The 27649-nt window shown below is 45.0% G+C and overlaps 3 protein-coding genes across 8 annotated transcripts in view; 1 reads left to right on the forward strand and 2 right to left on the reverse strand.

Annotated features, from left to right (window-relative positions):
• MAGI3 (membrane associated guanylate kinase, WW and PDZ domain containing 3) overlaps positions 1-7259 on the forward strand; it is a 46450-nt gene extending 39191 nt beyond the window's left edge. For 4 of the 6 annotated variants that reach the window (XM_015885234.2, XM_015885232.2, XM_015885233.2 and 1 more), the window contains 5 exons: positions 1501-1603; positions 1705-1837; positions 2092-2235; positions 3260-3398; positions 5036-7259. In XM_015885234.2, coding sequence (XP_015740720.1) covers positions 1501-1603; positions 1705-1837; positions 2092-2235; positions 3260-3398; positions 5036-6078 — 1562 coding nt within the window. In that variant the 3' untranslated portion in view covers positions 6079-7259. Of the gene's footprint in view, positions 1-1500; positions 1604-1704; positions 1838-2091; positions 2236-3259; positions 3399-4482; positions 4573-5035 lie in introns of all 6 variants that reach the window. The other 2 variants (XR_001559574.2, XM_015885236.2) reach the window with 2 other exon arrangements.
• Positions 7260-7967: 708 nt separating this feature from the next.
• Positions 7968-15306, reverse strand: PHTF1 (putative homeodomain transcription factor 1). The gene is made up of 18 exons (XM_015885238.2): positions 15229-15306; positions 15105-15161; positions 14956-15025; positions 14649-14807; positions 14293-14452; positions 14014-14139; positions 13232-13391; positions 12936-13109; positions 12778-12855; positions 12368-12577; positions 12036-12164; positions 11454-11726; positions 11162-11293; positions 10957-11043; positions 10440-10595; positions 9976-10071; positions 9502-9627; positions 7968-9347 (listed from the first exon to the last, which is right to left on the reverse strand). The coding sequence occupies exons 1-18, from the start codon at positions 15271-15273 to the stop codon at positions 9327-9329; spliced, it is 2259 nt and encodes a 752-aa protein (XP_015740724.1). The 5' UTR covers positions 15274-15306; the 3' UTR covers positions 7968-9326.
• Positions 15307-17468: 2162 nt separating this feature from the next.
• On the reverse strand, positions 17469-27649 carry RSBN1 (round spermatid basic protein 1). The gene is made up of 7 exons (XM_015885239.2): positions 27177-27649; positions 23920-24590; positions 21023-21160; positions 20473-20615; positions 19682-19849; positions 19272-19380; positions 17469-18892 (listed from the first exon to the last, which is right to left on the reverse strand). The coding sequence occupies exons 1-7, from the start codon at positions 27628-27630 to the stop codon at positions 18431-18433; spliced, it is 2145 nt and encodes a 714-aa protein (XP_015740725.1). The 5' UTR covers positions 27631-27649; the 3' UTR covers positions 17469-18430.

The following is a 27649-nucleotide window of genomic DNA, read 5'->3' on the forward strand; positions in this document are numbered from 1 at the left end:
CCTTCAGAATGGAATATAATCTTTTTGTCCCTTATTTATGCATGACCTCACCTGGACGCTGTGTAAGAAAGTAGCTTTTCCTCTTTCCTCAATCATGGATTTGGAGATAAAATTAGGCTGAGAAGACTGGTCAGTAAAGACTTGTAACTCAGAGGAGCTGAAGTTGGTTTGTTTCAGGTGCAGGGAGTTTTTAACAGTGAAAGAGAGAGAGAAGCAGAACCTGTTCCTCAGAAATGGGAATAAATGGCTGTTCTAAAATTCTCCTTCCATTAGTTGTGGAACTGCAGGTAGCTCACAGCATAACCTCCATACAGCAGAATTCATCTGTAAATGAGTCAAAGCTTCAGTCAGTTCCCACTGTTGGGGTTCCTGAGCTTTGCAGGGATCATTCACAAAGCAAAGGACGAAGATAAGATGCAGCTCCAAAGAGAAAAACACCCATTTTGCCAGAGGTTGTTCAGCATCACAAAACAGAAACCCCTCACAGAGCTTAATGTTCCCCAGTGCATCATCTTCAGTGCCATCCTCTGAGACTGGCAATGAAAATACTACCATGTACCACTTCTCTCTCCCTCCTGGCTTTCACAGATGTGTGGTCTTTGCTTTTTACATGGATAAACGAATTGCACTTCATGCTCCAAAAGACATTCTTCAACGTTTTTCACAAAAGCAGGAGCCTGTCAGCTTCTGTCATGTATTAGCAAGAAACACAAGAGAGAGCGCAGAAAAAAGGCTGGAGAATTTGTACAAACAGATGGCATTTCTCTTGCCTGTGCTTCTAAATTAAAATCCTGAGTATAAACCAGGAGTAAAAGTTGACATTTTGTCTCTAGAGAAAAAGCTCTTTAAGGCACGTTGCAGTAATAGCACCAAGTCCTTCTGAGTTCAGCATAACCGAGATATTCAGCCTGATAATGCACTTTGCTATCCCAAAAATGCCTGGGTGCTTTATGTATTTTGTTGTGGTTTGGGTTGGTTGCTTTGTAGCTCAGCAGTGCAGTAACAAGGTGCACCTAATGAGCATTGGAGCACCTGCAGTTTGGGGTTTTATTTTAAACACAAGGAGGAAAAGGAGTTGATGAGTTTATAATGTAGTGCGTCAGTTCATCTTGGGCCACAACTTGCCATTTAAGGTTCTAGCTAAGAGGCAGCTTTTTACATAGGCTCTGGTTCATTACTCTTTTAAGTGACATTTTGTATTCTGAAACATGTTTTTTTCATCTCCTGCAAAGTGTGCAATCGCTGCTTGTTGTGGAAGGGAAACAATCTTAAATTATTGTAAAGGATTTTTTATTAATGTGTCCTTAGGATTCAGTTTTTACGTAGCTTTTGGAGAACACTGACATCCCCATTGATGCACGTCAGTATCTGGATCACCTTGTTCCAGGCTGTTGTGAGGAGCAGGCTCAGTGCTGCTGGTCACCGTGGTCTCTCAGTGTGTGTGCATGGCTTTACCTTTAGGATGCTTCTCTGACTCTTGGTTTTGTTTGCATTTCTTAGAACACCGTGGTCCTCCGTCAGGAACAAACTCTGCCAAGCAAAGCCCAGCTCCTCAGCACCGAGCTCTGGGATCAACACAGAGCGCTGCTGCCAGCACGGACAGGTACAGAGCTTTGGGTTTGGGAAGAGGAGCTGAGAACAACCAGACAAGCTTGGAATTGCTAAATGCAAGGGTAACATTTGCTTCCTTTTGCCTCTCCGTAGGGGAGCTACAGAAGGTGAAGCTGGAAAAGAAGTTTCTAATAGTTACAGGCTTTCGTGGCCTGAGCATAAGCACTTGGCACAACCTGATGCTGGAGGTGCTTCGGGTGTTGGCAGCCGGCATTCGCAGGCACAGGTAAGGATGCAGAGCCAGGCAAAATACATGCTGGGTCATCAGCATCTAAAACTAAGATGGAAAAGCATTATTTACATGTAGACTTAAAAGGAAACTATTGCACCTCATTGTACGCGAGTTGTGATGAATTCAGTGTAAGTCATGTTGCATGTATATAAAGGGGAAGAAGCACATGAAATGTTTTACTAGAGAAGTGAAGATCTAAACCTGCCTGCAGGTCCTCAGCTCTCCATTCTGTCTCCCTTTTTGCACAGAATTCTGGCTGTTTTCCAGTCGAATTGGAAAGAGGCCCTCGTGGCTTCGGGTTCAGCCTTCGAGGAGGAAAGGAATACAACATGGGTTTATTCATCCTTCGGCTCGCTGAAGATGGACCAGCCGTCAAAGATGGGAGAGTCCATGTGAGTTTGTCTTTTTTTTCCATGTGAGTTTAACATGGTTTACATGGGGAGCACAGACAAGAAACTGCAAAGTGGAGGAGAAAACTGAAAGAGTCATCGCTGTGTCAGTGAATTTATAAAGAATTTTTGTGTGTACGTTGTGCTGTTGTTGTTCTGTGTGGTATTTGAAGCTAAAGGGCTATTGCTTTCAAAGATTAATAAGCTAATTCTTATGTCTTTATAAGGAATTTCACTCCCAAATGCTGTACTAAGAATACTTAATAGTGATAAACATCCTCAAACATGCTCAGGTCTCTTAACTCTGCAGCACTGTTCCCTATTGGTGCAGCACTCCGGGTACCAGCCCAGCTGTGAGTTCTTTTGATGCCCAGCAGTGACTGTGGCTGCAGGGAGGGGTGGTTCAGAGCTGGAACCCGGGGTGAGCCTGTTCCATGTCTCTGTCATTCACTTTGTCCCTCCCCAGCTGTGAAATGCTGACATTCTGCTGGCTGCCCTCTGAAACAAAGAGGAATTTCTCACCCAGTTAATGGCAGCTGAGCATGACGCCAGGCACGTAGCATGGTGCAGAGCGTCCTGTCCTGGCAGATGAGAAACCAGCTGGTGACCTTCTTTGGCAGAGGCAATTTATTTAACAAAGCCCAGGCTTTGTCTTTAACCTTTAGATGTAGGCAGTAGTGACATCCATTGGCTGAGCTGTGAATTGCAAAGCAGGTTTCATGACACTGAAAAGGTGCTATTTGAGTCCCCTTCTCCGATTTGCAGACTTAGCATGCATTGCCTTGGGCATTGGGCAGGTAATTGCAGTTGCTCATTGACCTCAGAGACCTTATTACTGATAACTGTGTAACTGTGAGCTCTCCTACTTGGAACCAATCAGTGTCTTGGGATGCTGTTGTTTATTGCTGTGTGGATTTAACATGAAACACAGACATGTCTGGCTCTTTGTTGTTTGTTCCTAAATGAAAACTTATTTCATGGCAGCTGCAATTGATAACAACTCACCTGGCTGCTATTTTCTTTTCAGGTCGGTGACCAAATAGTTGAAATTAATGGAGAGCCCACCCAGGGAATCACTCACACACGAGCCATTGAACTGATTCAGGCTGGAGGGAACAAAGTTCTGCTGCTGCTGAGACCAGGGACCGGCTTGATACCAGATCACAGTACGTCAGCTCCGGTGCAGTGTCCTTTGGTGGCATTGGGCTGCAGTCTATTTAATAAAGACACCTTGTGCTTGTTCACTGAAATCACCACCAGTTCATTCTAAACTGATGATTTTGAGTCTGATTTAGGATATAACCTAAAATAATGAATCAAAAAGATCAGGCCCTGGCAGTACTTGAAAGCAAAGCACTGTTTGTGTTCTGCTTTGAGGACACCTTTTAATTCTTAAACTCTTGATGCTGACGCCAGGATTGTGATGGTAAATTTCCTAAACTATAAGGTCACTTTTTCAGTGATGGTAACTGATAATGACTTCAGCCTGTTTAAGCTCTAAAACCCACAGCTTGAACTACCAGACAGTTTGCTGTGTGCAGTCACTTACAGGCAGCAAATGGCGTCTGCTGTAGGCATAAAATCTGCTCAGAAGTTCTTTTCCACCAGAGATGATTCTTAACATCTTAATGTTTCACACTGAACGTCACGGTGAAGTCAGAGTGCATTTGTGCATGGCACAGAAACAGCCCATCTGTGAGCTATGAGATCTGCCCTGTGCCATCCTCCTTGATTTCTGTCTGGTTGAGTTTGTGTTTCACATTGAATTTCTGGTTCTTAATGGTGGAAGTTGAGCCCTGTGTGTTCGGATGAGCTTCTGTTGGTTCTCTTTAAAATCAGCATCTAAAGTTGGTTTCAAAGAGAGGGAGCCACTGTGAGGTCACCTCCAGCTCTCTCCTTACAAACAGCTATTTATGCTTGGTATCATTTCAGCAATGATAAATAATGTTTATTGTGCGTTGAGAGGACATCACAGCAGCTATCCGGAACCACTCCTGGCCGCCTTCTTCATAGAAACTTCCTAAATCTGACCCAGAATCATAGAAATGGCAGAAGGGATCTGCAACCCTCTGCCAACAGCAGGGCGAGAGATAAGGTCGAGCAAGGTAGATAAGATCAGCAGCTGTGGGGAAGGGAATGGTTTTGCTGCCTCTCGTCCTGCTGTTAATCACACGTTTCTGATTGAAATCTTGCTTGCTGTACTCTGTGATTTTGGTATGTAGTTCTGGGCTTTTTCTCTTCCTCCTTCAGGTTTGGCTCCTTCCAGTTTGTGTCCCTACGTGAAACCTGAGCAGCATTAAGGGCTTTCAGTGCTTTTCTTGGGTTTTCCTTAAAGACTTGGTAAATCTGCATGTCTTGTGTTTCATCTCTTTCTATTATTCAAGTGCAAAGCTATGAATAACCTCAATTTCTCGTTGTTTTCAGATGTATTTTTTTTTCTTATAAAGTTTCAGTTCATTTGATTTTTCCCTTAAGAACGTAAGCCAGGAACTAATTGTGCAGTTTGGCTGCACTGGCTCTAAAATGTGCTGATACAAAACCACGTCAGTCCTGCAGGGATCATGCCAGCATCCTGAGCAGCAGCTTGTTCCACAATCATTTCCTTCTGATTGCTGTAGGCTGTAGAACAATGAAATAAGAGGCTCTAAATAAGACTTAAAGCTCATGGCACTACGTGGTCTTTTAGTAAAATGGAAGATTTCACGTAACAGCCCGTACCTCAATAGTGTGAATCTTGTAGGTTGTTGAGGGAGCTTTTTCTTTCTCTAATAACTCAGTGAAATCTCTCCCCATTCCCTTCCAGGTGATTGGGATAGTTACAATCCATCTTCGTCAAATGTAATATATGAAGAGCTGTCACCATTATCCTCATCTTCACATTCTGCTTCCCCATCTGAAATGTGTTATTTACCGGTACCAGGAGAAGCTTTAAGGAAAGTTCAGCTGTCTGAGAAACTGGATCAAGCGAGGAACACTGTGCCTGATAAGATAAGCACTTTAACTGAAAACCAGTTTGAGATGAAGCCTCCGTCTTCTCCCCAGAGAACAAAGAACAGGTGGGATCTTCCCTCCAGTGCTGGGTTTGAAGTCACAAAAGGTAGTTTGGAATTAGGGACCAGAAGAGACAGATCTGCGAGCCCAGAAAAGTTGGGGGCAGCCGAAGGACACCGTGTGACAGGACTGCACAGCCCTAGAAAGAGGGATGCGGATAGAACCCACAGCAATGTCCCACGTAAACCCACAGAAACAGGAATGAACAGCAGTAACAGAAAGCAGTATTATGGTGGAGATCAAGGCATGTCTGCCAGTCCTCAGAAGCATCTCAGTACGGAAGTGGTAGGCAGGATGCAGGAGCATCATGATAGAACAGGTGCTGATAAGACTGAACAGCTGAGAGGTGGGAGCAGTAAAACAGGAGTCACGAGGAAAGACACCAAGCAGAAGGTTTCTGGAAAGAAGGAATTGTGGTTTCCAGATAGAAAATACGCGACGTTAGATGAGGGCAGGTTTCCATTCAGTGACTCCAGGAGGAACAGAGCTGAAGGTGAACAAACAAGGAAGTGGAACTCGGGAGAAGCGGGTTCCAGCAGGTTCAAAACTTCAAGTCTTTCTGATATTCCGCTGCTCTCCGTGGAGAAACTGAAAAGGCTGGAAGCACAACAGGCTGATGTTCTGAACAGCCAACGTGGAGACGTGGAGCTGCACGATGGAACCAAAGACGATGGAATTCCCAAATCTGAAAGCAGTTCTCCAGTCAAAAAAGCACCGATAACTCCTGGACCTTGGAGGGTTCCAGCTGCCTGCAAAGTCACCAAAACAGCGTGTGAGGCTGACAAACGGCTCTGACCAATGGCTTTGTATTGGAGAACGAATGAACCAAGTTTCTAATAACCATCATTCGAAAGCTTTGTTTCTTTTCACAAAGTTGGCCTATTTTTCCAAGGCTGTTCAGAGGGTGGGAAGGGTTTGGTTGGTTCTGAAGTTCTCCAAGCTGCATGAAGGACTTTTTGGATTGCTGACATGAACTGCTCCCCTCGTCCCTTTGAAGGCGGTGTTGTGCTGCTCTCAACCTTGCACTGCTGCAGCTTCCTCAGCTCCTATTGTGAGTTTCTGAACAAAAATTATTTAATGCCTATAATGCCAATGTGATCATGACTCACTTCTTGTTCTTGTGCCAAGTTATCTACTGTATCCAGTCAGTCTGATTCTTCAGTGTATTCCAGTCACGGAAAAGTCCAGGTTTTGTTGGAAATGGGTGTTTTCTGCAGAGCATGTTGCATGTTTACATAAGGAAATGCTCATCTTCCTCCTGCTTCAGTGAGGAGATGGGTTCAGTCGGTCCGAACGATTCCAGGGCAGCAAATTGAGCCACTGATGCTGTTCCAATGGAGCTTTTTGGTAAATTTTTTTTATACCTAATATAAAATCATGTAGATAAAAAAATTATATTTGACATAATGGATGTTTTGTAATTTTGCTTTTTATCAACACGACAGAATTGCTTTTCTTCTCTCCATTCGTGAGGATGCTCACAGTAACTGCTGGCAAACACCTGTCCAGAAAGCGCTGGTTCCTGTTGAATAGCACCGTTCCTTTGGGTCTGTTGTCCTCCTTGGACCGTGAATTTGTTTTCAGCCTCGTTCTGCTGCTGCGTTACTGACAAGTCCCACCTTTCATTATTTATTGCTGCTTCATAATTGGATTTGCTCTCCCTCTGTAGAGCTAAGAATCCTTAGGACAGAACCAACCACCGCATCGACTTCTTAAATGAAATTCCTGCCTGTGCATATGAGAAACCCCCTGTATTTTATTTTAAATCTAAGGGTGCTGCACATGAGGATATATGGGGTACAGGAGTCCTGATTTCTGTTCTTTGGGCTTTTGAAGTCCTGTTGGGGAATATTACAAGCAGAACCCACTGACTCCTCAGACCTACAGCTGTAAGTCAGCAGAATGCATAAACCTGCGTGCAGGTCTTTAATTAGTGCAGAAGGTGGTAAAAGCTCATCAGCCCAGCGTGCAGAAGGTCAAGCATTTCTTACCTTAAAATGCAAACAAGTGACTTGCTGTTTGAAATCAAGGCTCTTCTTTTGGCTTTGTAATGAAATGGGCTTTAAAGCAGATCTGAACTTTGCTCTGCTGCCTCTCGTTGGGCGACCCTTCGATTTGCTGTGCAGCATAACGTTACCAAATGCTCCCCATCACGGAGTATGACTGTGAAAATACTTAATACTTTGCAGTTAGCCTATGTAGATATTACCTACGAACTCTTACCAAGAGAATCTGGTTCGTCTTGAGTTGTATGGACTTGCCCTAAGCACCGAGTGCAGTCCCAAATCCAGAAGTGTAGTACAGAGATGAATTAACACTGCTGACATTAATTCCATCCCCGTATCTTTTCTATCTATCAATGTGACCTGATTTAGTGTCTGACCTGTGTGTGATTTCTCCTCCCATAGAACTTGTATCCCTGCTTACTGTATCAGATGACTTAGCAGCGTGGCCTTGGGATGCTAAGCAATGTATGGATGTACTGGGTGTAAATGTTTATATATTGTACAGCACCTTTATACATACTTCTGAGGTTCTGACTAGAGAGAGACCTGTAAATCGCTCATTATTTTTTATATAGATATTAAAAAGAAACTCTAGTTCATGGCCTGCTGGTTCTGCACTGTATGAGATCGATTCCTTGTTGATGTCCAGCACTTTAATACTTCACACACAAAATACCCTTCTGGAAAACAAATGCAGTTTATTAGTGCAAGTTTCCTTGGCTTCCTGCTCAGATAACAAATGTTCAACAAAGGTGATAAAGTCGTGGAGTCGCATAGAAACAGCTGCTGCTGAAGGAATACTTGAACTGCAGGTTTATTTGTACATTCTGATATAGCAAGTTGTCATTTTCCATCTTTCAACCTTTCCTTGTACAGAAAATAGCTATAAACAGTTTACTACCAAAAGTTCTTATGCCATCTTGCTTCCTTACGTGACAGAATGAAGCCGCGAGGACGTCACATTTTGCTTTTCCTCATGACTGGTACAACAGTCAGCAAAACTTAAGGACAGTGCAAGCCTACAGGACATCTTTACAACTTCTCTGTCTTTCCTATGTTGTTTTTAAACAAGAATCTATTTGTAAGTGAGGAAGGCTTTCTCAGTCATCTTCCACTGCCGTGATTACCACAGCAGGAGCTTCCTTAAGTACTCCAGTGTAAGGCACTATTGCAGTGCAGAGCTGCAGCAGCTTCTCAGAACACCAAGTTCAGCTGTCATGGAAGGATGTACAGCAGGATGCTGTGTGTAGCCCACTGTTACCTATAAACACTCAGGTGTCAGAGAGAACAACCATAGCAAAGTGATTCTTAGCCAACAGATGTTTTTACCTGTATTTGTGTATTCCAAAAACGATGAATTACTTGCAGTAAACCCCATGTAAGCCAGCCAGCATCCATCTGTTACAGAGCTGCTCTGCAGCTGCAAGCCCAACTGTCAGCATCGGGTCAGCGTTCGTCCTGTGCAGGCTGCTGTCACTGCAGCCAAAAGCACGATGAAATGCTGAGCAAAGTGCTTTTCAGCACATTCACATTAATGCCTCATCAGTATCACCCAGGCAGAGCTCTGGAGGCAGATACACAAAGCCCAGCGTAGCTCCAGTGCTCTCTGAAAATGATGTGAACAACAGCAGGAGGACTGATGTGTTACGTTATTGCACGGGGCTGATTTTTAGAGAAACAAGGCACCTGTAACAAGCACCTGTGTCATTCCAGCATGGCTTTTGTAGTGATTGATGCTCCACAGTCAGTGCACGCAGTTCCTGCTATCTTCAGTGCAAAGTACTACCGGTATTTGGCTCCATTTACTCTGTTTCACATGAGCATGCCATGGGATGACTTCATAAACTGGACCGATTTATTCTATATGTCACAGAACAGTAAAGCAGAGGGGCAGCTTTCAGTGCATACCTTGAGGCTCTGTTAAAGAAACTGCAGTGACAGACCTCTGTAGTGTGAGAGCAGCCCTGCTTTGTGTCCCAGCCCTCGGTCTCTGCCGTGTCCTTCCGCTGGGGAGGGCTGTGCTGATGGTCAGTCAGTTCATGGTTTGATCTTCCATAACTGAAAAGAGATTCTGAGAATAAGCATGGACCTAAGAGTAGGACTGCAATGCTTCTCATCTACAGGTAAGGCTCATCCATCACCCATCCTGCACTGAGCACTAATTGTAAAGTGTGAATTCCCTGGAGGGAGGTGGGGGGGGAGTTAAACTTACTCTGATATTGAATCCCAGCAGATCACTTATAACACCCGAGACAGCAGAGAGTATTACAACGCGCGTTATGTTGTAGATTAATGGGTTCATGGTCAGCCCATAGAGCCTGAATGGTGTGTCCAGTTCCTGTTGTGGAAGGAAAAGGGAAAAGAACAAAAATCCCATAGTAGAGTTAGTCCATAGCAGAACTATCTGCCTTTTAACTTAATGTTGGCTCTCTGGCACAAAATGCTAACCGTGCCCTGCTTCTGTATCACAAGTTAAGTGTACATACAGAAATTCTATGCATTCCAAGCCTCTCTGCTCAAAGATGTTTTCTAATGGCCATCTATAATCTGAAAAGTCCCCTTTTTCTACTGGCAGAAACTTAATGCAGTGGACTATAGGATTATTATGGAATTATCCAGCACTATTCTATGTGGCTTTTTATATGTGGTTTTAAGACTGTGCTCCTATTCCAAATGCTTTTTTTACCTTTAGCAGCTTTGTAGAGAGTTTCAAAACGTTGTTAACCAGAGACAGCTGTTCTTTCTTGTTGGGTTTCTTCTCCATCTTTAGGTATAAGTTTATCTGTGACAGACATTGTTAACATCCCAGCATTAATTCCCAACCAGTTTCTATCTGAGGGCAGTTACAATAACAGTGTCGATCTGTTGTCACTCCTAAAGCAGCGATGCATCTACATAGGACTTGGGCAGTGATAGATCACACTTTAACTAACTAACATGGCTGATGTGATAACCCAAAGCCAGAAGCAATTCAGACTCTGAACCTGTCTCAGTGTTTACCCCCTTGTCCCTCCCATGCTGAGTTGTATTCCTTTATTACAGTGCAGCACAAATGGTGTTTATGAGCCTGGTTTGAATTGCTATAGTTAAATCCAAACAACAACAAAAAAAAGGGATAAAGCCAAAAGGAGAAGAAGCCAATGGAGGTACCTGCTCAGTAAGCAAGATGGAAATATTGCTGTACTTCTTGTTGGTCTCAGAGCCCAGGGATGCCAGGCGCAGTAAGAAGAGAAGAAGTGCTGCCTCCCAGATTAAGAACTCCCAGTTATAAGCTGCGCTCAGAAACGTTTTGTGACCCTTCAGGACCTGTTTGGGGAAGCAAAAAGAATTAAGGCCAGGCAGTCACAACAAGCATGCAAAAACCTTGTACAGCTCTTCAGAACAGCTATCCGTGTTCTATAGCAACCAGCACATTTGCCCTTGAAGCATAATTCATTCATGCAGCTGGGTTAAAGTACAGAGCCTTGTTTATAACCCTGAGAATTTGTTCATTTTCAAGTTGAAGCTTTTTTTTCCTCATCAGAAAGAAAATGTCTGTGACAGGTAGTTTAGTGAAGGACTAAAGGGTGTTATGAGCAGTTATTGAGCTGTTCTTCAATAACAGATTGAAGAAGCTGCTGCACTCAGCTCTCTTAAATAAAACACGCTGGGAACATTTGAGTCTTACCTGGGCGCAGCATATGAAAGCAATTGAAAGAGCCAGTAAGAAGATGGATGATACAACAACATCCACAGAGCGCTGCGGGCCTCGTCTCTGCAGGAACAAAGACAGCACTGGGTCTAAGGGTTGGGTCGGGTCTATGGAGATACCCAGAACCTTTGCTTATGCTGACTGGAATAACCAGCTGCATCCATCCTGGGTCAGAACTCACCTTTAGATAGGAACGAAGAGATAACCAGATCTTAATGTTTTCTACCTTCTTGAGTCTGAAGTGAGGAATTTCGTATTTCCTGGCTTTCCGAGCCGATGTGATGTGACTGAAAAGCTTGGCAAACAAAAACCTCTGCAGATCATAAACAAAACACACACACACAAACACGAATGAGTCTAAAAGAGAAAGAAGCAACGTTGCTTGGGACTGTTTAGTGGTAACGGGTAGAAAAGCTCAACTTATGGCACCCTGGGAAGGCCCAACTGAAGGGGTTCGATGCATTGAATCCTACCTGTTTGTATGTTCTCTCAGCAACACACATCATAAAGAAAAACATCCAGGTCAAGCAAAGCCGTTCAAGGAAGTTGATGGTAGACAGAACAATGACAGGGATGCTGGCAGGTGCCCCACAGAAGATGTGCAAAAGCTCCTTCAGAGAAATGGAGCACAACTGCTCTATGTTATCGGTGTGGAAGAGTCTGTAGAGGAAGGGCAGGAACGCTAACCCGATGGTGATGACGTTTCCCAACATCTGATAGCCCACTCCCTGCTGGTAGGCATTAACCTGGCGAGCAGGAACAAAAACATCACCATTAAGTCAGGCTTTTTGTGTGGTGCTGTGGCTGCATTCAGTCAAGCACTCAGAGGATGCAACCTAAAATCACTGCACCCATTTTAGTCCAAACTGAACAAAACAGACTCAGCAGCCTTCAACAAGACCTGCTGAGTTTTTGCTTATGCAATTCTTAGGTACCTTTGGGACACAGCTACATTTGCAGCTGGGGGAGGAGCTGCTTTTATACTGCACACAGTAATTGCAGGTGTAACTATTGTAAGTTTTTGCTGCTGAAATTGCACTGCTTTGCCCTCTTACCCTGCTCATGATGATCCCGCTGATCTCCAGCACAGACATATCCACCTTCTTGCAGTCATTCCCTTCCCAGATCAGCGCACTCACTTTTGCAGATTCTGGGCTTGTATTCTGTAGCCACAGCAAATGGTTCTGTCAAAGAGCAAAGAACACAATGGGCACATGATGCATTTCTGCCCCTCTACTAATGGCTCACATTAAAGCACCAGCATTCAGCTGCGCCTTCTGTTTAATTTGGGCAGGATTTGGGGATGGGAGAGAACTGTGTGAACTGAAGGAAAACACCTGAAAAATCTTTCTCAGTTCTCTCAATTGCAGCATAGAAACCAACAGACCTGCTGAAAAACATCTTCCTTCAGGTCTCTCCTGCCACCTTTCATGGTCTCCTCCTCGCTGTCACTGGTGCAGGATGAGCGGCACTCCGGCCCATGCAGCAGATCATCCCAAAGCATGTCTTCTGTCTCAGAGTCCTGCCGTGTGCTCTCGGAGTCTCTCCGGGTCACACTGCAGCTCCGGGACCCCACACTCACACACGACCTCGAGTCCTTTGAAATCAAATACAACTTAGACAGAACAGCCCCAATTTGAGCACCACCCCCACAGCAATCAGTGAAATGAGCCTCCATGGGGTAGCTGGGAACTGACAGCCCCACATATCATTTAACAGTGAGCCATTCTGATGGGAGAGATACGCCTGTGCTGGTCAGGGTCAGTAAAGAAATGTCTCTTGAACTTATAACCATACCTGATTATATAATGTGGATTCAAGTTCAGATTCCGCAACGCTGTCAGAATCTCTGACACCTCTCAGGGCTTGTTTGACCTGCCAAAAACAAAGGAGAAACAGCACATGATCCATAGCAGAAAACTGGGTGGAAAACAACATCAGTTCAACATGAATACCTGTGAGACAGCCTGGTTCAGAGAAACAGGGCACTGCTTTTTCTTCTCTTCATAGCTATTGTCACTGGAAGCCCCCTCTACGTGCTGCCGTAACAAGATCCTTTCTGCCACTGCTTCAGCATCCTCCTCGCTTGAAAGCTCATCAGATGCACCATCTCTGTTGGTGCAATCATCCTAGAAATACAGCAGTGAAAACAAGGCAAAAGCACCAACAAACAGCCAACCTGAGCTGCATCAAACCAAAGGTTCCAGGCTAATGCTGCTATTGTACAGTGACAGTCTTTTAGGGATGGTACCTGATGGCTCTTCTCCACATCAGAAAGTTTATTTTTCTCTTTGAAGTGCAGCAGCCTGTGCTCAGACCGGCCATGTCTGTGCTTGACGCCGTTATTCACGGCGCTCACACCGTGTTCTGTCTCAGTTCCTTTCTCAGCCACCAGCTTCGAGCTTTTGACCCTGGGTGAGGAAATAAAATCACATCTTTGCATCAGAGAAAAGCTCTGAGGAACATCATAGAACGGCCTGGGTTGTAAAGGACCTCAATGATCATGTGGTTCCAACCCCCTGCTATATGCAGGGTCACCAACCAGCAGCCCAGGCTGCCCAGAGCCACATCCAGCCTGGCCTTGAATGATGCAGGGATGGGGCATCCACAGCCTCCTTGGGCAACCTGTGCCAGTGCATCACCACCCTCTGGGGGAAAAACTTCCTCCTAAGATCCAACCTCAAGCTCCCCTGTCTCAGTTTCAAACCATTCCCCCTTGTCCCACCCTCACAAACAGCCATTCCCCCTCACTTCAAGTACTGGAATGCCACAATGAGGTCTCTCTGTAGCCTTCTCCAGGCTAAACAAGCCCAGTTCCCTCAGCCTTTCCTCATAGGAGAGGAGCTCCATCCCTCTGATATCTTAGTGGCCTATATGGGAATACAGGGCTGCCTCCTGCTGGCAGCTCTCCATGGCCTGATTCTGGCAGGGCTCGGGATCATCAGTGACAGTGTGACTCCATCTTCATTTTCCAATATCAAACAGCTCACGCAGGGTGGTTACAAACACACAAAGCAGGGGCAGATCTCTCACCTCCTCCGGAACAGAATGCCAAATAAACTGCTGAGCGTGGACGTGGATTCCGCCTGCTGTTCTGTGCTGGCTCTGTCAGGAGGAGCCCAGCTGCTCCCATCAGCACCCACAGATTTACGTAATTTCCTGATTAGAAAGAACGAAAGGAGAATTGGTATCGCAGCTAAAAGATCCCTTCATGCTATTTACATGCAAACAGGAGACGTTTACCCACTAATTTCTACCATGAGCAATTCACCGTAAGCTCCGATCCCAGCAAGGAAACCCATTACCTCTCACCTCCTCCTCCTGCTGAGGCCGTTGTTTCCTGCTGTTTTGTTCATCTGGGTGGACACTATCTGGCAGTGAACAGTCCCCATCAGTAACATAAGGCACATGGGTCCCATGACTTCACTGGCATTCACAACAGGCATCGCCAAGTACAATATAACTGCTACGACTGGAAAGGAGAAGGATTTACTGCAGAAACGAGTGCAGCCTCATTTCCACATCCATCTCGACTGGTTGTTTTTCACTCTGCCTTCTGACCTGGGCCAATATTGTCAGCAGACAAAGGGATTTCAGGCAGCATCCTTAGCAGGCTATGAAAGCATATGATGTTATTGTAGACAAAAAGACAGCATCACAGCCCTTACCTTGCATAACATAGAGCAGCAGGAGCCACGTAAAGATGCGCTGGGACGTAACCTGGATCCACCACCGACTGAACAGCGGGAAGAACACAACCCTGACGATTCCCTTCCGCGTTAACGACGTCCAGGGGATCTCGGGCTTCGCTTTGGCAAACGTAGAACCTCCAAGGAGACACAGAGCCGCAATGACTCTATCGGGCCAAAGCACCAGCCCCGACGAGCCGCAGCCCGACGAGCCGCTCCGCCTCCTTCACCCGCTCCTTATCGCACCCAGCTGCTGCCGGGCCGCCCCGTTCACCCCCCCCTGTACCTCGGATCAGATCCACGTCGATCAGGTCGGCCTGGATGTGGCCCTTCCTCTTGGGTTTGCTCTTGAATCCCTGCACAGCAGCGAACAAAGAGCCGTGAGCCGCTCGGGCCGCAGCGCAGCGCCGCTCAGGGAGGGCGGAGAAACGTTACCTTCATCTCCGTCTGCTCGATCGCCTTCTCCCATATCTGCTGATCGTAAGCCCCGACCTACAGGGGGATAAAGGGCTGAGCACCCAGCGGGGCCGGCACCCGCAGCACAACACAACGCACTCACCTTCTTTTGGTACCAGGAGATCGCGTCCCGCTCGCAGGCAGCCATGCGGTTCCGGTCCGACCCGCTCCACCTTAAGCCCGACCCGCAGTTACCGCCCCGCCCCGCCCCCAAAATAAAGAGACCAAACGGTAAAGGACGAAAAAAAATCCCATTTTTTGTTTATTTAAAAAAATACTTTTTACAGGGAGGAGGAAAAAAAATAATAATAATAAAATAACCCAAAACAACGGCAATAACAACAAAAAAAAGGCTCTGAATTCTGCATTCCGTCGGAATATTTGACACAGAAACAGCAAGAAACGCACCGCATTCATTGAGGGTTAGTCACAGAGAGGATTTAGAGCTCGACCTGCATACACGGATCATCAGAACGTCAATAAATAGGGTAAGGCTGCACCAAGCAAACAGCCTTACAGGCAATGGGGCCTTGTAAATGAACCGCAGCAAAACCAGAGCTGCCAATGGAACCCAAAGCACACAACAGCAACATGGAAACCACAAAACACGCTGTACAAAGGAACCAGAAGCGTTGGAAGGGCTTTGAGCTGTTCAATAGAGCCACAGTGGGTCGCCTGCTCTTTGCCATGTGCCATTGCCCCCATAGACCCTGGGCAGGTGGGATTTGGGGCTCTGTTTCTCCATTGAAGGCAGTGCCAGGTGATGGGTGGGAACTGCTGCCCATGGTAGAAGCTGTGACAGTTTGTCCCACAGAACTGAGGTGTAAGGAGAGCTGATAGAGCACAGAACAGAGCCCTGATAGTGTATGGTGATGTCTATAGGTATGAAGAGCCAATGAATGCCCTGAGCATCCCACCTTCCCAAAGAGGCCGTGTCAGATGTGACCAAAGCACATCTCCTGCATCCTGCTCTCACCTCCATCCTTCACATCCAGCTCTGAGGACATACTATGTGCTATTAGATGTGATCAGTGACTGAACACAGAGAGCACGATGCTGCAGGGCACAGCAAAGACACCCCAGAGCATCAGGTTTCATTGCAGCAGTTCTAAAAGCTACATGAGTCTCTCCCATCTTCTGCCTTTATCCATTTAAAACACTGTTAGAATTTCACACAAAGGATTCACAGATTGATTTCCCTTCGTTCGGCCTCCAACACAAAGCAGGCAGGTCAGTGTGTGAGGGTTTCTTAGTCTGTGTTACTGGGTACAGCTGTGGGACCATCGAGCACCTGCAGCTCTGTCAGCTCCTGAGCAAAACCTCATTGCTTTGCTCTGCTGCCATGAGCAGAACAGCACAGGTGAGAAGGAGAACGGGCACTTGGAAGACTAACAGAGGAGAGAACGCCGCCGGGTGATGGGATGTTCAGGATGGACTGAAGCCACTATTGCCTGCGAGGAATTTGACTTTGAACAACCCTTAAAGCTACAAAATTCCTCTCAACATAAAAAGTGGGAAACAAAAACCAACCCACCAGAGAACAGACAGCTCGGAAACGAACCGGTCCGGATGATCCAGGATTCCTGCTAAGATTAAATTACACCCCTGCATCAATCACATTTTATCATAAAAGCTTTCCATTCTAACACCTTATTTACACAGATTACTAAAGCGAGTCACTACCACTTCAATCTGTAAATTAGTTTTAAATTGAAATATTTCCTAGTCCTCATTTCTGTACCGAAGACAATACATACATACACATAAGGAGTAATACAGGCTCTAACTAATCACTGCGGTTTCATCTGATGATTCTCTTTTTCCTATCAGTTTAAAATAGTGACCTCTACACTGAGGTGCTAATATGTATAACAAAGCCTACACAAACAATATTGCACAAAGTAATCCTTATAATAGAGTAACATATTTTAGAGACCCTTATAAAGAGAAGAGTAATAATTGATATTAAAAAGATGCGTCCAGAACTAACACGGCATCTTTACTCTTGTCTACTCTAAGATAGTGTTTCAAATCCTTCCTACCCTGGTGAGGATGAGAACAGATGAAGCCATCTGGAGGCAGCTTCAGTTGCACCAAAAGCCAACTTTGGACTCTAAATGTGAGTGAAGGGGGGTGAGAGAGATGGGATCGTTCCTTTTAATGACTACAAAGGGCAGCAATAAATGGGGTGAGTGAAAGTCAGATACAGATTACACATATTAACATTTAGAAGCATTGAAAGACCGGTCAAGAACTGCTGAGAGCTGACACTATGTATTCAGTGCGTACCACTGGTTCTTCCACAGTACCTGGGCACCCAAAAGCTACACATGGAAACAGCAGTCCGATGCCATAATACTTTTTATTGTGAAACAGTAATACAGAACTTCCTAGAAAACGGACATTCTTATGGTAGAAGTCAGTCACCAACTCAACGCTATCATATTAAGTGCATCAGTACAAGGGAAAGTGTGGTTCCGTTGGACATATAATATGACCCGATCAAAACAAGCTGCCAAGTTGGTTAGCATTTGAAAGCCTTAAAGTGCTCAAAGATAGCGAGTTCCTCCACAAGTCTGCCAACAGGTTCTCTGCCTTTGACACCAGTATTAATCACATCAGAGGAGACCTCTTTTGGAAGCAAAACCCTCACGCCAAACAGTACAAGCAGCGCTATGAGAAGTGTTAGGCCAGTAAAGCCACGGCATTTCAACAGGATCAGACACTTCCTTCAGTTCGTTTTACAGATGGCCTTGGTAGGATCTGTAAGGAATACAGACCGATTTCTACAGCTCGTTTAGAAACCAACTTGCATATGAACCGCGTCAACAACAGACACCAAATATTTCACAAATTGTCCACAAAAGTGCTGTGCTTTCTCTCTTTTTTTTTTTGTCCTAGCAATTAAAATGTGATGGGAAAAGTTCCTACAACGTCGTCTACAAAAGCATCACTTTCTGGTGAAGGGGAGAGAGTGAAAACTGGGAAACAACACCGAGCAGTAGAGTTAAATCATTGCGTGTTCCTGGAGGGATTTCGTTCTGGTTTCGAGGAGATATTCAATATCTCATTGCTTAAACAGAAAGAAGTGGTAGACCACTGTCACAGGTCGTACTACGGGGTTAAAATACAACTTGAGTTTTGCATAATCTGTGTAAAAAAGATATGCTTGACATTTTGGAATGTCACCTTTCTTTATAGAATTATAGGCAAGATTTCTCCAATAAAACATAAGCCAGTTATAAAACTATAACTTCACATCAAAATTTTAAAAAGCTGTTAAAAAATGTTTGTTTATATACATATCACACAGAAGAGCCTGCATGATCCTGCGGATTGTGTTGCTGATCAGACTCTATTTTAAAACCTGGAAGGGGCTGGGCCGCCTGATCTGCTTGTACAAGTCCTGATAGCGAAGAAGCAGAGGAGGAGAGCGTCCCTGTGGTAAGCTGCATTTCTATCCCTGGTTCTTCACACTCTGTTTTTACACTCACGCATCGGGGTTCACCTTTGGACTCTGTCTTTCCAGGAATGCTACTGTTCAAGTTTGAATCGCTCTCTGTGTTTTGAGAAGTCTCCCCCACGGGGTGATATTGTTTAAGTCGTATGTGCCAGGCTAAGCTGCAGACTGCTGACACTGTTTTGAACTGATGAATGACATTTCTAGGGATGAAGTAGATGTCATTGTCACACAACTGAATTCTAGCATAGCGAATGCCTTCCCGTCTCATTTGGTTTAGTTTGGCTTCATCCACCCATTGAACACACTGAGAGGAGGAAAGATGGTAGAGTTAGTGCTGTACTCTGTTCAGGGTAAATAATTCAGTACCCACCTATTTTTAACATACTTTGGACCTGGATCACATATTTCTGTTTAACGGGTAAAGCTTCTTTCTTTTTAAAGCAAGAACTTTGTTCTGTGAGGGCCACCAATCACGGTAACTACACAAGGTGACAACAACAGAAGACTACAGTGTGACTCAGAGCAGGAAGCCCAGTTTGGTAGAAAGGAAACACAAGAAGGAAAATTGCATGAGGGAACTGAGAACTGATGGGCACAGGGATACAAAAGGGGTGGCTGTACAATGAGCCTGACAGCTGTCAAGCTTCCTACAAAGTGCTCTGTCAGTAGGAAAGATCAAATACCTGTGACACTGGTGGTTCATGTAGGTCCAGCTGAAGTCTCTGCACAACATCAGTGAAATCTTCAGCATGGAAACAAACCACATCTTTGGTTATACGAGGCTGGTCGCTCCTACAGAGAGAGGAGAAGTGCAGGGAGTTTTAAAGAACTTCACTTATATTGTTTCATTGAACAAACTACCTTCTTCATTTTCCTACTGGGCACAAAGTCTCATCATTCCTCAGTAGACATGCATGCTATTTAGGAAAGGAGGCACAGTCTGTATGTGCCTTACATTTCTCAAGCTACAGACCGCATTTATCTCATTACTCTTTAATTAGCCTTTTTTCCTCCCAAGGAATTTTCTTCTCAGAGAGAAAACATTTAGATTCGCCCCCTCCCACTACAGCAGTCCCATCTCAGGGGCACTTACCATTCCCCAAACTGCACAGCCTTGAGAACACCGACAGCAGCTGTGCTCTGCCAGTCAAATCCCTGACCCACATGGTCAGCGTGAGCCCTTGTTCTGTCTTCAAACAGAACCTCACGGGGCTCGCTGGTCCGAGGTAGGTACTGGAGATTCTTTATTTCATTCATTGACCTGCAACATGATTAAAAGACATACTAAAATCTATGGCAAACTACTTAGAAAAACAAACGCTTGTATTGAAGTAATCTTCACATGTTGTATACTGCCAGCTTCAAAATCAAAGGCCAAAGCACTTCTCTCACTCTAGTTATCTGACAACAAAAGACTGAATCACATCAAAACGCTGCCGATCCTTCACCTGAAATCAGTTCTACAGCACACTCTGAGAAAGACAAAGTACATCCACACACCACAGTATTTCCTGTGATAGCACTAACACTAAAAAGCAGCTCTAAGGCTTTAAGGAACTAAGTTGTTTTGGAGCATTTCACTCCCCAAATTAGTTCTTCCCACAGAAATTAGCTGAGGGATATGTCTCCTGCAGGACTACAGGAACTGGTTTTAATGTTAAGGGAGAAATGATTGAGGACATATTACTTTGAAAAGTGAGAAAATTACAATCACAAACATCACATTCAGCTCAGTTCACTGAGCTAATCTGAAATAGAAATGAAAATGAAGAACTTAAGCCTGTGAATCAGCCTTCTGAAGAACTAATTACATTTAAAATATCAAGGCTTCGTTCTCAAGTCTAAAGAATATAAAACTGCAATGAAAGAAAAGCCAAGTATTACCGGCGCCGTTTGAATGGTGATTTTGGCATATCAGCTGTTGGGATCATCTGCTCTCCTGGTCTCACCCACATTATGGGACCATCATCACTTTGTGACCTGCACTGAAGTCTGAGGCTTGAGAGAGTACCCCAGGGCAAAGTCATCTAAAGAAAAGGAGAAAAAACACAAGGTGAGAGGGAAAAACTAAATGATACCTTTACTATCAAAAGAATGGTACAAAAACTGATGCTCTTTATGAAGTAGGATATGTTCCAAGCTAAATTCAAACTTAGCTTCTAGGGAAGTAGATAACCGGGTAGCTAATACATGACAGCATAAATCATAATTAGCTTTTTAATGATTTACAGATCCATAGCCAGTTAGTTCAGTACCTTTCATTTGGATAGAGGAAAGAATGTACCTCCAATCCTCGTTAGCTCCAGTGATGAGCATATCAATGGAGAAAGTACTTCTAAGGTTTCTAATCTCTTGAATATATATATATATGAGCCTTAGCAATCTGTTAATTACCTAAAGCACTTTAAATTAAGCACCACAAGTTACTTCTTACTCTCAGAAATGGAGACTCTTCCAACATATCCAGAAATTCTGGGAAATAGTCCCCAACTTCTTCATCCACTGCTCCAACGAGGCTGATCTGCCGCATCGGTCCCGCTCTGTAGGTTCCACAGCAGTACGTTCGATTGACCTGAAGGGCCAGAAAGGAAAAAAGGCCACCTCAGATTCAGTGCTTTTACAAGAAATTACAGATTTCTAATAGAATACGCCAAGCTGCAAATGAGTTTTTGTCCAAATCCAAGACTCGTATACATCTGTTTCATTGGCAGTGTCTTTAGGAGTATGCAAGAATGTCTGTGTCTGTAGGGTATCCCAAGAGCAGATAAGTCCTGTTTAAACTGCTAATAGGGCACACTTCTATCACCTGAATAACAACCAGTCAGTGCTTGACTAATTCAGGAGCAACGCTTCCAGGCTGACATAAGAAAACTGACAACCAAAGCTTTACTGTGACTCAGTTTTTCACCAGGAAGCTTAAACTAAACACTGCATGTGAGTACTGCTGCTCCATTTCAAACTCTTAATATCCCACAGGGCTTTTCCCTATGACTGCAGTGAAGAACCTGTGTCTCCTGCATGTAATGACTCTGAAAAAAGCACAACAGTGCACAGAATCAGGGAATAAACTGAGGAAGTGAGAGGTCTAACTAAGAACCAGGAGTCAAATGTACATTTCAGTGTTTACCTACACAAATCTTAAGCTTTTTGTTCGTTATATATATTAGCTCACACTGTCAGCTTCTGATGATACAGATTTTATGATCGAGGCACTATCTTGGGAGACCTGTTAATTCTTTCTGGCTGTTGCCCTAAGTGAAAGTTAAGCCCCCAGATCCTATTAGAACATGACTGGTAAAGGCAGAATGATTTCAGCTGAAAGAAAACAGCGTTATCCTGGGTCTGCGCAGCTACAGGAGGACAAAGGACTAAAGCCAGTTACAGTTCACTGCCTCCTGTCATTAAGGCAAAGGGAGAGACACAACTTCCAGACGAGTTATGTTCTGCTGATGTGACTTGCTTAATACTTGGGTAGCTTCTGTACAAAAAAAACCTTCCCTTTCTTCCCAGAAAGAGAAGTTAAAGTGGGGCAGCCTAACAGCAGTGTGGTTCATTGCCCACTGCTGTCAAGGACAGTTTAACCTTTCCTGACAGCATACTGCAGGAGTAGGAAAGCTTCCTGTTATCCATCACCTGCTGGATGCTTCTCCCATCTCCTTCCCAGAAGTGATATCGGCTTCATTCTCAGTGCAGACATAGCAGTCATAGTAAGACAGCTGCCAGGGAGAGTACTGGTTCCTTTTAGCTGCACTGCTAAGAGTCTTCTAATTGAAGTATGCCCTTATGCAAAGTAATTTACAAGTCACTGTCTTGAAAGCTCGTAAAGCTGAACAGCTTTAAACTAAAGCTTAGCTTTAGCATTTAAGTATTCAAACAAATAAGCCAGAGCCAACAAAAGCAGAAGAAATCCAGAGATATTCAAGCTTAAGTACTTTAATGTACAAAACCTGAACACGATACAGTATAAATACACACTGGAGTGGTTTGCTTTAAGTATTTCACCCATACCTTAAAAGTTGATATGACTCCACTGAGCATCCTCAGCTGAAAGTAGAATCTGAAGCATTCCTGGAACATGCTAAGCCTGCACAAGTGTAACATTCTACACCATACTTCCATACGGAACATTTCCTCATATAGGAAGGTCCAAAAGTGAAACTTACCCTAATTAGTCATTCCTCAGTGCTGCCAAGCAAAAGAACTTGTCTTATCCTCCCCATACTCTCCTAAGCAAAGGATTTTGACCATGTAAATATAAGCTAGCTTGCAAGATTTAAGCTTTAGCAGAATGCAGCTACTGTGGTTTAACCCATCAGTTTCAATACATCTCCACGTGTTATGGCATTACCCATACTCTCTAAAGACTCACGTTTCAGTTGTCTTAAGAGCTGTGACAACTGTACTTCTGTACACATTTGTTCAGCATGTGAACCATACCAACACACTTCAGGCAGAGGAGATTAAACCCAGCTCAGCATGACCTGGTTAGAGAGGCATTTCAACCCAACTGAACCCAACATCTGACTCAATCGAGTTCAGAGAGCGCTTAAAATAGATTTAACTGAAATACCAGCACAGACTGTAACCCAAGGAAGCCTCTTATTCACACAAAGCTATTCTGAAGTGAGTGCTGCAGCAGCTTTCCATTGTCAAAACCACTCAGAAGCAAAGCGGTGTAATTACCGATTTAATGGTGACTGTAACTGCTGGGACGCATTCAAACACTCTGCAAGATACCATACAATAACATGGTAAGGCAGTAACTACTTCTCCAATGCAAACCTGGTATACAAGTATTTGGCAACCTTCACCCAGATCCAGATTAATGTAAATTCGACAGCTCCCAGTTATTCCTTCCAGCGGGTGATCCAGTATTCAGGATCTTAACTTCTTGTTAAGCACTGTAAGCAACTGCTTTCAGGCTAGACTGAGAAAAAAGAGCTTTTACTCCTACTTTTACTACTACAAATTTACCCAAACTGTAGCAGTGCCGGATGGTCATGGGTACTTCTGAGCTTAATGACAAGAGTCAAAGGTAAGGGTTTTTCTTAACAGAATCCTGAACTTAGCTTAAAAGCCACTGATGCATGTATTTAAGTTACGTGAGATAGTCTGAACTTGAGCCCTGGGAGACCAGCTTTCAGAACTAAGCTTTTATCCTCTAAACAAAGAATGAAAAGGCTTTACTTCCACAGACTTAAGATAAGCTGAAACTATCAATATCGAGGTAGTACATAAAGTGAAAGCCTTAAATCAAATGCTATTAAGAATATTCCAGCCCTCTCTCTGGAAGGTGAGAACTAATTAACACCCACCATTGGGTGTTCTTACCTGAGAGTGAAAATTCGAAATTGTCGTCGTTTCAATGTCCTTCTTGCCCAATATTTCCATTTTCACTGGAGTGTTAGGGAAATTAAAAGCAAAGTAATCCAGGAAGTCTGGTAAATAAGCAGCTGCTCCATGTACTATGGCCAAAGCATAATAAGCTGCATTTTTATCATTTTCACTGAACGACAAAGCAAGAAACTCTTCTGCAAATCTCTCCATCTCCACTGGAGACAAAAATGAGAGTTCATCCATGTAGGCGTGAAGGACCAGGGCACCACCATTAGACTGATGTTCTTCATGAATGAAGTTACTGAATTTAGTGCCAGTTTTCAAGAAGCTGCTGCGAACAGAGTGCTCCTGGTGTGTCACAAACGGGGTCTGCACTCCCTGGGGTACTCGATACTCCTGCATGCCCAAATTCAGTCTGCAGAGCTGCTCATCCTTAAGATACCTGAAGGATTCCTTGTTCATTTCTAAGTTATCACACTGTCCTTGAGACAAAGTCTCTTTGTCAATGCGGGTGAGTCCAGCGCACACTGTCTGCACTTCTTTGTTGTACATCTTCAGCCGTTTGCCCCTCACATCTTCCCGATGTTTCTTTTTCTTTTTTTTCTTTATCTTCTTCATAATCAGACTGTCAGCTCGTTGGGTTTTGCCATTTTCATCTTGAGTTTCTAGCAGCAATAACAGAAAGAAGATTAGAGTTCTGCACTGCAGCACATTCATCCTAAAAGAACAAAGACCGCAATTCCTACTGCTTGTTCCCACTAAGACTGACCAATGGTAACACCTTGTCTTTTGACTTAGAATAAAACAATGGAACAGAAACACAGCAGATCCCTTCCTAAAGGGAAATCTCTCTAAACTCCTGGCTTTTCCTATTAAAGAACTGAACTACCTGAGACACAGAAAATATTTTAAATGAAATTAAGCTTTGTATTCAGTGGAGTAGAAACTGATAAAGTAAAATATAGAGGGATAGGGACAATACAAACAGCACAAGGAACCCAAATGAACCCATGTTTTCAGTTACCTTGCACCAGGCTGTTTTACAAGGGACTGTCAGGCTAAAAAGTGCTGACTTATCAGTATTGGTTTGTTTTTTGAAGTTAATCTACCTTGAAAATGCTGAAAGGCTTAGAGAGATGAACGGGAGGAATCTGTCAAGCAACACGCAGCTTAATTGCTTATCTATCAGGATTAGCAATACTTCAAATAAGGTGGCAAGTAATGATAGGAATCTGCTGGTCCAGCTGCTACAAAACCTGAATTGCTCAGATTTCAATCTGCCTGAATCAAAGAACGCGACGTACATAAAACCTAAAGTGCCACATTGTCTGAATAAGCGACAGAGCAACCTGCTGCTGATGGCAATACCTGACCATGACATGTAATAACTAAAGCATTCCCAGCTTCCTAAGCACAGAACTTCACGCTAACAAAACTTCCCTTGTATGCAAAGCTACAGTTTATATTTCCTTTCTTCTCCTGCTGCACTTGAAGTGAGAGGGGAAAAAAGCCACGTTACAGTCATCTAGGAGAAAAGCTGCAATAACAAATACACGCAGCTCCAAGTTACTTCGTTTCAGCACGGTATTTAACTGTATCATTAATGCTTTGCTCTCAGAGCTCTGTACTGGAGATGGTTGACCTTCTTAAGAGCCTCTTGTAGCAAACAGGGTTTCTCATGAAAGAAATAGTTGATTGCTTCATACTAACTCCATACAATTGCTTTAGGACCTGAAAGACAAGTTTTGCTGTTATGCCCCAGATTCTACAAGAAGCAATTGGCTTTATTTTCTATTACTGCTAGAGAAGGCAGAGCAGAAAGGCAGCACCAGTTGTTTTGGTGATTCAAGTGATGCAGCACCTTGAATAAGTATCACTGAAGGTCTCAGAAGTTAAACAGGCACAACCTCACTCATTTAACTAAGCTCTCAAGTACAGGTGCTGCTTTCCCAACCATAAGGAGTGAACTGAAAGGCATCTTCAATATCTCCAACCTGAGATTCGGTTTAAACAACTCAAATACGCAGCAGTTTTCACTCAGTATCTTCTTGTTTAAAGATAGCCCTGAATAACAGACGTGCATGCTGCATTTTGGAACACCACCAAAGACAATGGAGATGTTCACTGCAATCTGCGGCCAGAACTGACATACAGAGGCATTCCCAATCTATATTTCCTAATTATAACATCAGTGCATTCATCGATTGTACAACCTCCACTAGTTTTGCCCATTCTTAAGACACAACAGCTGAAGTTTACACTTCAGACCTGTAAGCACCTGCATTCCAGCTTTCCTTGTCATATCTATTCCTGAAGCAGAACTCAGGGTATCATCCTCACTACAGCTGCCTTTGTGCTACCATCCCATCCACACTCCTCCCAAGAAGCATTTTACTACCATTAACCTGTGAGACACTGAGCTTGCACTACATAAGACCTTAAATAGCGATTCTTAACTGCGGACCTGAGGCATTTAGTTAGAAGTAAAAAAGCTGCATCTCAGTTCAGGTAAAGCAAAGCCCAAGAGAACAAGGCTTTGCTATCGAAGCAGTCGTGCTCCGAGGGCAGCTCCGAACAGCAGCAGCCACAGCTTGGCGTTGCACCGTCCATAGGTGAGTACTGGGCTGGGCCGTAGCTCGTCTCCCACCTTTCCCCCCGAGGAATCACAGAATGACCCGGGTTGGAAGGGACCTCAAGGATCATGTAGTTCCAACCCCCCTGCCTGGCAGGGCCACCAAACATACACCTTTACTAGATCAGGTTGCCAATGGCCCCGTCCAACCTGGCCTTGAACACCTCCAAGGATGGGGCATCCACAACCTCCCTGTGCAGCCTGTTCCAGGGCCTAACCACTCTCCTAGTGAAGAACTTCCCCCTAACATCCAACCTAAATCTTCCCTCTTTTAACTTCAAACCATTTCCCCGTGTCCTGCTATTATCAGCCCTTTCCAAGAGTTTAAGGGAAGAGTAAGTTCCCTTCAGGTATTGAAAGGCTGCAATGAGGTCACCCCGCAACCTTCTCCAGGCTGAACAAACCCAACTCCCTCAGCGTGTCCTCATAGGGGAGGTGCTCCAGCCCCCTGATCATCTTCGTGGCCCTTTCCAAAATCTCCATGTCTTTGCAGTAAGGAACAGGGTAAGGAAGGTAAGGTAAGAGGGTAAAGAGGCCGAGCGCAGCGCCCCGGGCTCGGAGGTTGTGGGGGGACCCGAGGCCGGGCAGGGAGCGCGAGCGGCGGCCGCTCCCGTCTCACCTCGCTTGCTGGGCCGCCCGGCCGCCCCGTCCGCAGGGCTGCCCCGCCTCGCCTTCTGCGGCTGCAGCACGGCGGGGCGATGCCGGTGGTGATGGTGTCGGCGCTCCTCGAGCGCGGCGGGCGGCGGCGGTAGACTGAGCGAGGAGAAGGCGAACAGCCCGGCGGCGGCGGCGGGCAGGCCGGGCAGAGCGGCCGGGGGCAGCGGCTCCGCCGGGCCGGGCCCAGCCAGCAGCGCTTGGTTCAGCCGGGCCCGTTTGCCTCCAGCCGTATCGCCGGGAGCCGCCCGCCGCCGCCGCCCGCCGCCCCGAGGCCGCCCGGGCCTTTCCCCTGAGGGCAGCGGGGGCGGCTCCTCCGGGGCCCGGGATACGGCGCGAACCGCAGCGACCTGCGCGGCCATTTCACTGCCTGCCTCACACACATTTAAATGGCCCGAGCGCCAGACGGCACTGCGCATGCGTCGCGCAGAGCCACCT

Source organism: Coturnix japonica, chromosome 26 (assembly GCF_001577835.2).
Source record: "Coturnix japonica isolate 7356 chromosome 26, Coturnix japonica 2.1, whole genome shotgun sequence".
NCBI classification, from domain to species: domain Eukaryota; kingdom Metazoa; phylum Chordata; class Aves; order Galliformes; family Phasianidae; genus Coturnix; species Coturnix japonica.